We start from the raw sequence: 13,543 nt of genomic DNA on the forward strand, positions 1-13,543 counted from the left end.
TCAAAAAAATATTAAAATACCTACTCTATTTTTCTCATTCAAATTATGAACTTGTCAAACACACACAAATATAAATGCACACACAAACACACACCTATTTTCTTAAGGTAAGTAAAATGAAGAAACAGTTAGAACTGGACATGGAACAACAGACTGGTTCCAAATAGGAAAAGGAGTACGTCAAGGCTGTGTATTGTCACTCTGCTTATTTAACTTATATGCAGAGTACATCATGAGAAACACTGGACTGGAAGAAACACAAGCTGGAATCAAGATTGCTGGGAGAAATATCAATAACCTCAGATATGCAGATGACACCACTCTTATGGCAGAAAATGAAGAGGAACTCAAAAGCCTCTTGATGAAAGTGAAAGTGGAGAGTGAAAAAGTTGGCTTAAAGCTCAACATTCAGAAAACGAAGATCATGGCATCCGGTCCCATCACTTCATGGCAAATAGATGGGGAAACAGTGGAAACAGTGTCAGACTTTATTTTTGGGGGCTCCAAAATCACTGCAGATGGTGACTGCAGCCATGAAATTAAGACGCTCACTCCTTGGAAGGAAAGTTATGACCAACCTAGATAGCATATTGAAAAGCAGAGACATTTCTTTGCCAACAAAGGTCCGTTTAGTCAAGTCTATGGCTTTTCCTGTGGTCATGTATGGATGTGAGAGTTGGACTCTGAAGAAAGCTGAGCACCGAAGAATTGATGCTTTTGAACTGTTGTGTTGGAGAAGACTCTTGAGAGTCACTTGGACTTCAAGGAGATCCAACCAGTCCATTGTGAAGGAGATCAGCCCTGGGATTTCTTTGGAAGGAATGATGCTAAAGCTGAAACTCCAGTACTTTGGCCACCTCATGTGAAAAGTTGACTCATTGGAAAAGACTCTGATGCTGGGAGGGATTGGGGGCAGGAGGAGAAGGGGACGACAGAGGATGAGATGGCTGGATGGCATCACTGACTCAATGGACGTGAGTCTGAGTGAACTCCGGGAGTTAGTGATGGACAGGGAGGCCTGGCGTGCTGCGATTCATGTGGTCTCAAAGAGTTGGACACAACTGAGCGACTGAACTGAACTGAATTGAACTGAAGTAAAATGTGGGTTTTTTTTTTCATTCAAAGAGTTAACTAAAATGATTCTTAGCATTTCGGTGCCTTGCAGACAAAACTTGTCACTGTATTGTATTCAAAAGCTTTGTCATTGTAGAGCAGGGAGTTCATCTGATCAAAATTTGTAGAGTATTAGGGTTGGAAGGAAGTATATGGTCATATTATTAAACTATACTTTAGTAGTTGAGTCCACAGGATGATATTTTTGGTGTATGGTGGTGGTGCTTTAGTGGCTAAGCTGTGTCTGACTCTTGCAACCCCATAGGCTCCTCTGTCCATGGGATTATCCAGGCAAGAATACTGGAGTGGGTTACCATTTCCTTCTCCAGGAGATCTCTTCCACCCATGAATTGTACCCAGGTCTCCTCATTGCAGGCGGATTCTCTACCGACAGAGCTACGAGGGAATTCCTATAAGGTGTATACCTCCAGTAAAAAGGAAAATAAAGCATATTCTCCAAACATGGATTATTACTAGTAAGACATTTATTAATTGTATTATTACAACTGTTTCTAAAATCCACTACTATTTCAGTGGTAAAGAGGTAAATGCAAAGCTAACCTCAGTCAGAAGTTTATTTACAGTTAGGTTGGCAGTAAATTATAAGACACATCCACTGACTATAATCTGTTACAGAATATGTAATACATTAAAACAGGATAGAGGAGCTACATGAATTGGCAACATTTTATATCATTAAAAAAGCACTAAAAACCAAAAAATGATGCTTACACATAGCTGTAGATACTATAAAATATTTCATTTTTAAAGTTAATTCTGTACTGCTCATTTAAAAAATTTATCACCTGTTTTTAGACGCAGGTATGTATTGTTTATATCAAGTGATATTTGTGCTTAGATATAATTTAAGACCATTAAATATAAATTTATGTTTACTTTCATATAAAAATATATATAAAAATAGAGTATTTAAAGGAAGTTTATATTCATACTAAGGAACTGATCAATCAAAATAGATTTGTTTTTGGTATAGTATTGGAATTGAGGTATTTGTGCATTTGGTAATTTCAGCTAAGCACTGAATTAGCCCTCTCAGTATTTTTTCCCCAAAAGAAAAATAGTCCTTTAAGAGTCATTGTAACTGTGAGATGTTATCTCACAACAGAGCTTTTGTACAATAAAGAAATTTACTATTTTAAAATATAGAAGAGAAAGTTTTCAATTACTAGGATTAGGTATGTTATATATATATATATATGCCACAGTTTTATAAAAACTAATTGTATGTCTATTCTAAATTTGGATTATATACACTCTCTCAGGAAAATCAAAATATGTTTACTAGCAACATAGTAGTATTTGTGGACATATACAAATGCTTTCTGGATATAAATGCCTATGCAGTTGAGAATGCTTAATACTTTTCAAATATTTACATAAAATATTAATATAATCACAGTCTTAAATTATATAGGGCTCTAATAGCAAACAAAAGCTTTTTTCTTAAGTAATATCATCAATGAAACATAATAAAGTAACCCATAAGGAACTATATCTTGTTTTTCTCACTTTAAAATTTTATACTTTATATTTTAAAATTTAAAATTTTAAAATTTTATACTTTAAAATTATATACTTAATCAACTCAGACTTCAGTTACCCATCCAAGTTCACGGGCAGGCTAGGAGGGAATGTTTATGAAAAGTAGAAAGAGTACAAAGTTAAATATATTGGTGTTTTAACTGTAAAATATTATGCTTCCTATTTCTTTCATAGAATCTCTTAGAATTCCCTGGGAAACATTCCTGTTATTCTCCTTTCAGTTAAAGGATTTAAAAATCTGGAAAGAAACTGTTTTCATAAGCATTAGATTCACAAAGCTTAAACCCTCATCAATGCCATGTTTTCTCCTGGTAAGGGCAAGCACAGCACAATCCCCACTGGCAGGTGGAATGTAATTCCTCAAACCCTTTTCAATATTAAAGTACCAAAAAAGATGATAACACAATACTCAAGAGCATGATCTTTTTTCCCCACTTATCAAATGTCTATATTTCTCTTTATCATCACAGTGCAATACCGGCCCAGAGTTGATCTAGTTTATGATTATATTTCAGGTCACCTTTTTCTAGTTCTGTCTTTCATCTTGAAACCAACTGATTTCCAAGTGCACATCCTGATTTTATAAAGCTGTAGAAAAAGTGTAATGACATTTTTTTTAGCTAAATGTGCATCAATGTATATGTGTGTGCCCTTGCGCCTGAGTGTGCGTGGTAGAACCAAAATACAACTGATGACCAGGATTTGGTTCTTAGACCATTGTCCAGGGGAGTGGCTTGTATCCAATTCCAAGTTCAGTCCTTCTGCAGGGCTTCCACAGTTCTTTCAGGGGCACATATCCTGCTGAGAAGGATTTCAGAGCAAACCTGATTAATTGGACCTCTGACATGAAACGGTGATTGAACATTTGTCATAGAGTCTTGTCGTCTTTGTTGTAATTTGCTTTGATTGCTGAAATATTTTCCCACAATATGATTTCTTGATTGTTTCGTTTTAAGAAAGTGATCCTCTTTGGATAATTTAGATTTTATCACCTGCAAATAAAAGAAAAAAAATAGTGAGGCAAAATCAAGGACATTTGAATCCAAACTACTACACAATTGCACTCATCTCACACTAGTAAAGTAATGCTCAAAATTCTCCAAGCCAGGCTTCAGCAATACGTGAATCGTGAACTTCCAGATGTTCAAGCTGGTTTTAGGAAAGACAGAGGAACCAGAGATCAAAATGCCAACATCCGCTGGATCATCGAAAAAGCAAGAGTTTCAGAAAAACATCTATTTTTGCTTTACTGACTATGCCAAAGCCTTTGACTGTGTGGATCACAGTAAAGTGTGGAAAATTCTGAAAGAGATGGGGAATACCAGACCACCTGACCTACCTCTTGAGAAACCTGTATGCAGGTCAGGAAGCAATAGTTAGAACTGGACATGGAACAACAGACTGGTTCCAAATAGGAAAAGGAGTACGTCAAGGCTGTATATTGTCACCCTGCTTATTTAACTTATATGCAGAGTACATCATGAGAAATGCTGGGCTGGATGAAGCACAAGCTGGAATCAAGATTGCTGGGAGAAATATCAATAACCTCAGATATGCAGATAGCACCACCCTTATGGCAGAAAGTGAAGAAGAACTAAAAAGCCTCTTGATGAAAGTGAAAGAGCAGAGTGAAAAAGTTGGTTTAAAGCTCAACATTCAGAAAACTAAAATCATGGCATCCGGTCCCATCACTTCATGGCAAATAGATGGGGAAATACTGGCTGCCTTTATTTTTCTGGGCTCAAAAATCACTGCAGATGGTGACTGTAGACATGAAATTAAAAGATGCTTACTCCTTGGAACAAAAGTTATGACCAACATAGATAGCATATTAAAAAGCAGAGACATTACTTTGCCCACAAACATCTGTCTAGTTAAGGCTATGGTTTTTCCAGTAGTCATGTATAGATGTAAGAGTTGGACTATGAAGAAAGCTGAGTGCCAAAGAATTGATACTTTTGAACTGTGGTGTTGGAGAAGACTCTTGAGAGTCCCCTGGACTGCAAGGTGATCCAACCAGTCCATCCTAAAGGAGATCAGTCCCGGGTGTTCATTGGAAGGACTGATGTTGAAGCTGAAACTCCAATATTTTGGCCAGCTGATACGAAGACCTGACTCAATTGAAAAGACCCTAATGCTGGGAAAGATTGAGGGCAGGAGGAGAAGGGGACAACAGAGGATGAGATGGTTGGATGGCATCACTGACTCAATGGAGATGAGTTTGGGTAAACTCCAAGAGTTGGTGATGGACAGGGAGGCCTGGCGTGCTGCAGTCCATGGGGTCGCAAAGAACTGGACACGACTGAGTAACTGAACTGAACTGAACTGAAGAGCAGGATAACTAACTCACAAAGTTGAACAGCATCTCTATACACAGATGTTGCCCAAATGGCATGAGTATGACTGACACGATCAAGAATCAGTGTAAATTATCTTTCAAAAGGAAAAAGGTTGAAATGAAAAAGTATGCTGCTTTTCTTACTTCAGGGCAGCTGTCTCTAAGGCAAGCAAGGAGTCTCAGATGATATCTTTACCACACTGCTGTGAGTGCGTGTGTGCGCATATGTGAGTGTATTTAGGTTAGATGTTAATAAATAGAAGACACTGACATCTTGCTGAGTCACTGATTCAAATGTGGTACTCTAAACCTATCATGGCATCCTTTTAGAGAATGATAACTAAATGATAACTAAAATGACTTTCAAAGGAAAGAGAAAATGTTTTTGCACCTCATACCCACAAGCTGACACTGTTACAGCCAGTGGTTTCACTTCTCTGAGAAAGAGGTTAAGTTAAGAACCTGAAGGAGCCGCCTAAGTTCCATTACGCTAATAGCTTTATAAATGTTTGTACGTATGTAGATATATTTTTACCTTGAAATTGTTTTCATTAGGCAGTATAAACATTTATAAAGCATAAAAGAGTATCTGATAAAAAAAGTTTCCTTCCCATCACCACTCTTTATCTCCAGTCACTCAATTCCCTCCCCAGAGGCAATGTATATTTTAGTTTTTTTCCCATTCTCTTCACAGATATTTTAGGAATATTAACATGCACACATACAAACAAAAAGGCCACATATATTGTCTATTTGTACAATATATAAAACACAGCTTGGTGAAATCTTATCATTGTCAGCTTTAATCACTGGGTTAATGTACCACAGGTTGTTAGCAACAAAAGTCAGAGAAAATGAGGTGGGGACCAAGAGAGACTGGGGTGGGGGGAGGGTTGAGAAGTAGGGAAAAGAGAAAATACTGGCAAAAATGTTTTGAATGTGTTTGCAGATGAACAGCAAATCTTTTAATTTCATCATACTAATACAATTGTAAGACATTACTTTCAGTCAATATGGACACATTATTTATTTATTACTAACGCCAACAAGGAGAAGGCAATGGCAACCCACTCCAGTACTCTTGCCTGGAGAACCCCAGGGATGGGGGAGCCTGGTGGGCTACCGTCTATGGGGTCGCACAGAGTTGGACACGACTGAAGCGACTTAGCGGCAGCAATGCCAACAAAGGTCCGTCTAGTCAAGGCTATGGTTTTTCCAGGGGTCATGTATGGATGTGAGAGTTGGACTGTGAAGAAACCTGAGCACCGAAGAATTGATGCTTTTGAACTGTGGTGCTGGAGAAGACTCTTGTGAGTCCCCTGGACTGCAAGGAGATCTAACCAGTCCATCCTAAAGGAGACCAGTCCTGGGTGTTCATTGGAAGGACTGATGCTGAGGCTGAAACTCCAATACTTTGGCCACCTCATGTGAAGAGTTGACTCATTGGAAAAGACTCTGATGCTGGGAGGGATTGGGGGCAGGAGGAGAAGGGGACAACAGAGGATGAGATGGCTGGATGGCATCACCAACTCCATGCACATGAGTTTGGGTGAACTCTGGGAGTTGGTGATGGGCAGGGAGGCCTGGTGTGCTGCGATTCATGGGGTCACAAAGAGTTGAACATGACTGAACAACTGAACTGAACTGAATGATTAATGAAAGCAACACAAGCTCAAAAAAAAAAAAAAAAAAAGAACACTAGCTCATATGGTTTTTAAAAATTCTTTTGAAGGCTATGTAATGGTTTAGGTACATATTTTCTGATAAAAGAATGCAGTGAACACAGTTCCAACAATATAGAATATGTGAAAAAAAGTAGCATTTTATTTGGAAGGTAAGTCTTTGTAGTTAAGTTGTGGGTGAGCAGAAACCATTTCAGAAGAGTTGTGTGAATACAAAGTCTGTAACAATCTATACAAAAAGGTTAAGGGCAGTCATTTTTGGGTGGAGGAATGACAGGCAGTTTAAAATGTATTATTTGTAACTTTTTGGTTCTTACTTTTTAATTTTACTACAATAAATGTGCATTACTTTATAATCATACAAACACTAAGCTATACCCATTTTGAAGAAAAATATAACAGCAATATGTTTTAAAGCCAATTATACCCTGCTAAACCCAAAGAAATGAATTGTTTTTCTGTAACTATGGGAGGTTTGGCTTTTCGTGATCAGGCCCCTCAGATGAAGTGACGCTTAAGAAGTTCAGTGAAGTCAGTAGGTTGTGGTGAGGAATCCTTCTGGATCATAATTTACAGCTCGATCTGCAGTTAACCACTGATTAGTATTCCAGGTCCCAAAGTTGTATGTTTCTATTATGGGTCACCTTCCACCTCTGGTTATATGATAATGTTAAATACAGGCTGGGGACGTGCACCAATGTTTTCCAGAAGGTTTTGTCCATTTTGGAGGCGGTTTGTATTCCTCTATAGCAAGATTAGTGAACATTCTTAAGGAAGTTGATTTAAGCAAACACTTAAGCATAAATAATGTAGTCAACCCTGAAAAAATATTATTCCAGTGTTCTGAAGCCAAAATAAGGTTAATTTTGTTTATATAATGTTACCTTAAGTTCTGGCTTTTGCAACTGCCTGATGATCTGCATACTAATTACAATGAAAAATAAAAGGAGATTCATCCCAATGCAAAAAGATTCTATTCCTTAAAAATTATTTTAATGTTTTCTGTGATTTCAGGGTTGCATTTGATGTTGCATTACAAATATTGGATAATACTAGTTTAGATGTTTACAGCAATTTTGAACACGATCATAAAAGGGATATACAAAAATATCTATTTCCAGTGTATTTGTATACACGTGGGAGTAGTGTCAGTCTTTTGCCAGATAACATACATAGTTTTATTTTTGATAAAATAGTTCTATTTTTAAATCACTATGCTGATCTCTGAGAATTGAAGATTGAATGATGGGGATCCCCCCCAACCCTGCACCTTCTGAGGGCCATTCTAATGTCTCCTACAGTGCCAACGCTTCTTTATGGTATATAAGACTGATTCCTACCCATGATGCCAGGGATTGACCCAATACTTAATTCAGTTGGTTTCCTTTGAATACTATTTTTCAAGAAATAATCAAAGATAATAAATTTCTCAGTTTCTTTTATTAAGCCAGTATTACTCTGCTGAATCCTAAAACAGACAAACCTACAGAGAAAGAATTTCAACTTTGATTGGTCAAAACACAGACAGAAAAAATCCTCCCAAAATGCTACTCTAAATTTAATCTCATATCATTTAAAAAATGTATCAGTACTGCGTGCTGTATCACTCTGTCTCTCTCTTTAGTTGCTAAGTCATGTTCAACTCCTGTAACCCCATGGACTGTAGCCTGCCAGGCTCCTCTGTCCTTGGGATTTACTAGCATATACAATTTACTTCAGGTATGTTAAGCTTCAATATTATGAAATATTTTGTCATAGAAGGTTACTGAAGAATTATTTGTAGCTATATGATGTTTGCCTGAAAACTCAAAGGAACCTACTGTAAAATAATGAAATATTTTAAAGTTGATATTTAAAAATTAAATAGCTCTTCTATAATCTATCAACAACTAATAAGAAACAGAGAAAAGATTTCATTACAATACTAAAACAACTTCATCAAATTTGATGATGATCTATAGAGCATAGGTGAAGAATGAGTCAAAAATTTAATGAAACATAAAAGAAAACACGAATAAATATAAAGACATAAGATGTCAAATCTTTCCAAGTTAATTAAAGTGCTATTCCAATTTTAATCACAGCAGGATTGGGGGGGGATACATGACAAAGGAATTCTAAAACAGATCTCAGAAAATAAATGTAGGAAAATGGCCAAGACCATTTGGGAAAGAAAAAAGAAGCAGTGATAAGAGGAGATTTCAATACCAGATATTCATTCATCAAAGGGACTTGAATTTAGCTTCAATCTACCACAGACGCAATTTGCTGGCTGTGTAAGCCAAGTATGGGCTTCCCAGGTGGCTCAGTGGTAAAGAATCTGCCTGCCAATGCAGGAGATGTGGTTCGATCCCTGGGTCAGGAAGATCCCCAGAGCAGGAACTGGCAATCCACTCCACCAGTATTCTTGCCTGGGAAACCCCACGGACTGGAGGGGTACAGTCCACAGGATTGCAAATAAGTCAGACATGACTGAGCGACTGAGCAAGCATAAGCCAAGTAGAAGTAAAATTCAACACGGAGAAAAAATAGGAATTTTCACACTGCAAATTAAAATGTACTTTATAAACTGCCTGTTCCCTAAAAATTTTCATGGAAAAATAAGGCAATTCTAAATAGGAACCAATGTCATATAAATCTAATGACCATAAATGTTGACAGCCAAGTATTTTTAATTACATGGGATTAAAATCAAGCGTGTGTGTTTAAAATGGAGCTATGTACCAAATTTCCCTGGTGGTTCAGCTGGTAAAGAATCTGCCTGCTATGCGGGAGGCTTGGGTTCGATCCCTGGGTTGGGAAGATCCCCTGGAGAATAGAAAGGCTACCCACTCCAGTATTCTGGCCTGGAGAATTCCATGGACGTTATAGTCCATGGAGTCGCAAAGAGCTGAACACGACTGAGCTACTTTCACTTCACTTCATGTACCAAATTGCAAATAGGATCTCCAGTGGAGAAGGGAGTGAAAATTCAGGGGGTGTGTGTAGTACAAAAACGAAAGAATTTTTGTTTTTATTATATATACTTCAAAAATTTTTAGAATTAGCAAGAATTCATGTAATCATTTTAAAAGAGAAAAGCAGTAGAAGATGATGCTGTATATTATAAAATCAAAATATGATTTATTTTTGCCATATAATATCCATCTTTCAAACTTCGGAGTTCTCTCACTTAAGAAACAAACACACGGAGTAACTCAGATATGGTCCCTACCCTCAAGGGCACCTTATAAAGACACATGTCTTAGATACTTGAAGTAAGAACAAGAATGAAATGACTTCAGAGACATTGTCTGAGACTAGATCCCCAAGCTCAGATACTCTATTGTTCCTTAGTAAATATTAATACATTAAGGAGACAGTGCTAATTCATGATGGCCATGATACCTGTCCACACAGCTATTATTTCTTTGTAAAATTTGGTGTCTGGCATTGCCATCAAACTGCTATCTCTTGAGTTTCAAAATATTACTGTATTTTACCTACTCTTATGGACTCTAAAGTGGAAGAAAAGGAGTTAGCTATATTTTTACGTCTTGGAAATGCTATGCAAGTGACCGATGTTTGATTCCTGTAAAGAGTGAATTGTTTCTTTCCTTTGATCTCATGTGTGGAAATATGTCCATGTGAGTCCTTCCAAAATCAGAGGACCGGTTGGGATTACTAAATTCCAAACAGAGTGGTAACTGGAATGTGGCTTTGAAAGAGAGGTGTCAGCAATACAAATGTTAGGCTTATCTCTGGAGAATAATAATAGTAAACAACAAAATGAGCTCTTAGAAAACAAAGGCGAAAAATTTAGGCCTTGAACCAGAGACAAAGGATTCTAGATATTTGTGTAGAATGGTCACCTCAATCAAAGACAAACATGAATGGCTTGATGCTTCCAAATGCTTCTCTAAATCTGGGTGCATAGGATGTGACAACTGCGAAACTGACACGTCTACCTAGAAGAAAAATGAACTACTACATATGGTTAATAACACATAACCAGGTGACTGGGCAAATGTTTACATTACCTGTGAGCATTAGATGATGTTTTTTGTTTGTTGCTTGCTTTTTGTGTGTTTTTTTCTTTTTGGCCAGTTTAATATAATCCAAAGAAGCTCCTTGTCTTTAGTTTTGTTTTTGTTATTTTCTTTTTGTGACTTTGCTGTATCAAATTATATTTAAAATTAGACAGAGAAAGTGAAGGACAATTGGTTTCCATGAAGTGTGTTAGGTCAGCATTGTCCCATGATCACAAGTATAAGTGTAATAATAAAAATTATTTTTGTCTCAGCAATATTCAAATTTAGATTAAGTTACAAGTAGGAATAGATTTTCAAGTAAAGATTATAGTGTTTCAAAACTGTAATAGATTTTTAATATAGTTTCTATGGAAACTTGGAAAGGGGTAATTTTGGAGCTGGAATCAAGGGCTGTAATGATAAGATATAGGATATGTAGATGATTACATTTCTTTGTGACTCAGTGTAACAAAAATTCTGTGCTTTGGTGTGTAAAAGCAACTTTTACTTTCTCTTAGGCTTCTTATATGTTAAGAGATGTCCCAATTTATGATTGTAGATCTTTCCACATCCATCCATAATTAAGGATTTGGGCACATAGACATTTTAGAAGACATAGAAATGGCCACAATTCTACTTGATTAGCTTGGGTCAATGGCTATTGTTAAGACTTACCAAACATGAAAAATTGTTATAAATTACACAACAGAAGTACATGGCAACTTTTACTATTAAATTCATGTAATGTCAACACTCAAAATTGATTTCGCATAGTCAGCAGAATGAATGTATTACCATGTCAATTAATTGCTGCATCTAAAATAACTATGAATTAAAAAAAAAATGATATACAAAGGGAAAGCTTGGTGAACTGGAAAAGTGTCAGGCAGATTACAAGTAAATACCTTTTCTAAAACTGATCTTGACTTGAATAATACCCGAGGAACTTCTGATGTGGTTCCAGATCCACAGAACAAAATAGAAAACAATTTTCAGTGATGCAAGTGTTCCAAAATTTCTAGACCAGATTAGGGAGGATATTCTGATTACAAACGTGTTTCACAATCATGCCTGAGGTCTGAAGAATGAAGGTAATGGTTTTCTAAGGTGGGAAAACACGAGCTTGAGCAGGCAAAACCAGCTAACACAGTCTTTGAAGATAAATGGATACTACTGAGGTACTTTTTATTTGGCATAGTCATTCTGAAGACAGGACATTCAATTCACAATCCAGTTGCAATATTTATGATCAGCTGAAAAAAATAGCTTAAGAATTCACAGAAAGAGAATAAAAATAAAGTGACAAACAATAGCTAGAAGCCAGTCCTTAAAATTCCATTTCAGGAAACCATGCAATTTTTACAGATAATAAGGAATTCTTTCACGTACCGCCCCCACTCCCAATATTTAATTATAGCCACATGAAATAAGCTATGTTTTGAGTGAAAGGAGTCCAACTTCTGAATGGGTCAAAGATGCTGAGGATTAGAGGGCAAGACTAAAGTTTTCTTTAGGAATGAGGTTTTTATTTTTTTTCTTTTTGTTTCTGGTGTTTCTAAATACTCAGTGTCTCTGTCTTCCAACCTACCTCCAAATTATCAACCCTTCTTGCACTGAGAACTGAGCTTCTTTACTTCCTGCCCCCAGTCAGAACTCAGTTCCTGACTCTGGAAACAAATTCTCCTCTGATGTGGAAAGATTCATTAGAAGGAGTTACAGACCTACAGTAGTTTACTGATTTCAAGTTAAACTGTTGGTTCTATCTTGCACTTCTACACAGTTCCCCAGAGACTAACGCCTTGTCTTAAACTCAGTTTCCAAAGTGGCTAAATAGTCATGTCACTGAATTCTTGATACTGTTGAAATTACCTTTGTTAGTCAAATTGATTTCAAACACTATTTAGATGGACTTGTTGAGTCCTGTAATCTATTTTGATCTTAACTCACCAGTATTTGTTTCCCTACATCTCTCCTGAACTTAGAATTTTTATTTAAGAATATGGCACTATTGGGAGTTCCCTGGTGGCCTAGTGGTTAGGATTCTGCACTTTTACTGCCATGGGTTCAATCCCTGGTCAGGGAGCTGAGATCTTACAGTGGTGCAGCACAGCCTGTACATATTGTTGTTTAGTTGCTAAGTCTTATAAACCTTTTTTGGGATCCCAGGGACTGTAGCCCGCCACACCCTCTGTCCATGGGATTTTCCAGGCAAGAAGTGCTGGAGTGGGTTGCCATTTCCTTCTCCAGGGGATTTTCTCAACCCAGGGATTGAACTGGAGTCTTCTGCATCAGCAGGTAGGTTATCACCAAACCACCAGGGAAGCCCTAGTCTACATATGCATATGGCATACAAATGTTATCAGGACTTCCCAGGTGGCACATTGGTAAAGAGATGCAAGAGACATAGTTTTGATCACTGGGTCAGAAAGATCCCCTGGAGGGCATGGCAACCCACTCCAGTATTCCTGCCTGGAAAATTGCATGGTCAGAGGAACCTGGAGGGTTACAATCCATGGGGTCACAGTCGGACATGACTAAGTGACTGAGCACTCACGCACAAAGCGTTATCTAGAAACAATTACTGTGGACCAACATTTTCCACTATTGGAGTCACTAGAAGGATTTGCCCAGCACTATTCTGGAGTTTTTAAAAGAGATCTTCTTTTAGGCCATTTCATTTCTCATCAGAAGAGATCTCCAGCCTCCTGTTTGAGGTGACATGCGACTGATTGCTGGTATTTAGGAGGCTTCAGGACTTTAAGAACTCTGCTTTTCAGAAGCCAGTCTCATGTTTGACTTTCTAATTTCAGCCTCTAGATTAGTTTGCTCTTTGCTAT

General features: G+C 37.3%; 1 protein-coding gene across 3 annotated transcripts in view; it reads right to left on the bottom strand.

The window, feature by feature from the left end:
- Positions 1-1,576: 1,576 nt before the first annotated feature.
- Positions 1,577-13,543, bottom strand: part of CPED1 (cadherin like and PC-esterase domain containing 1) — a 328,240-nt gene continuing 316,273 nt past the window's right edge. For all 3 annotated transcript variants that reach the window (XM_027539149.1, XM_027539150.1, XM_027539151.1), the window contains one exon: positions 1,577-3,668. In XM_027539149.1, the coding sequence (XP_027394950.1) occupies positions 3,429-3,668 (240 nt within the window). In that variant the 3' untranslated portion in view covers positions 1,577-3,428. The remainder of the gene's footprint in view (positions 3,669-13,543) is intronic.

This window comes from Bos indicus x Bos taurus, chromosome 4 (genome assembly GCF_003369695.1).
Source record: "Bos indicus x Bos taurus breed Angus x Brahman F1 hybrid chromosome 4, Bos_hybrid_MaternalHap_v2.0, whole genome shotgun sequence".
Taxonomy (NCBI): domain Eukaryota; kingdom Metazoa; phylum Chordata; class Mammalia; order Artiodactyla; family Bovidae; genus Bos; species Bos indicus x Bos taurus.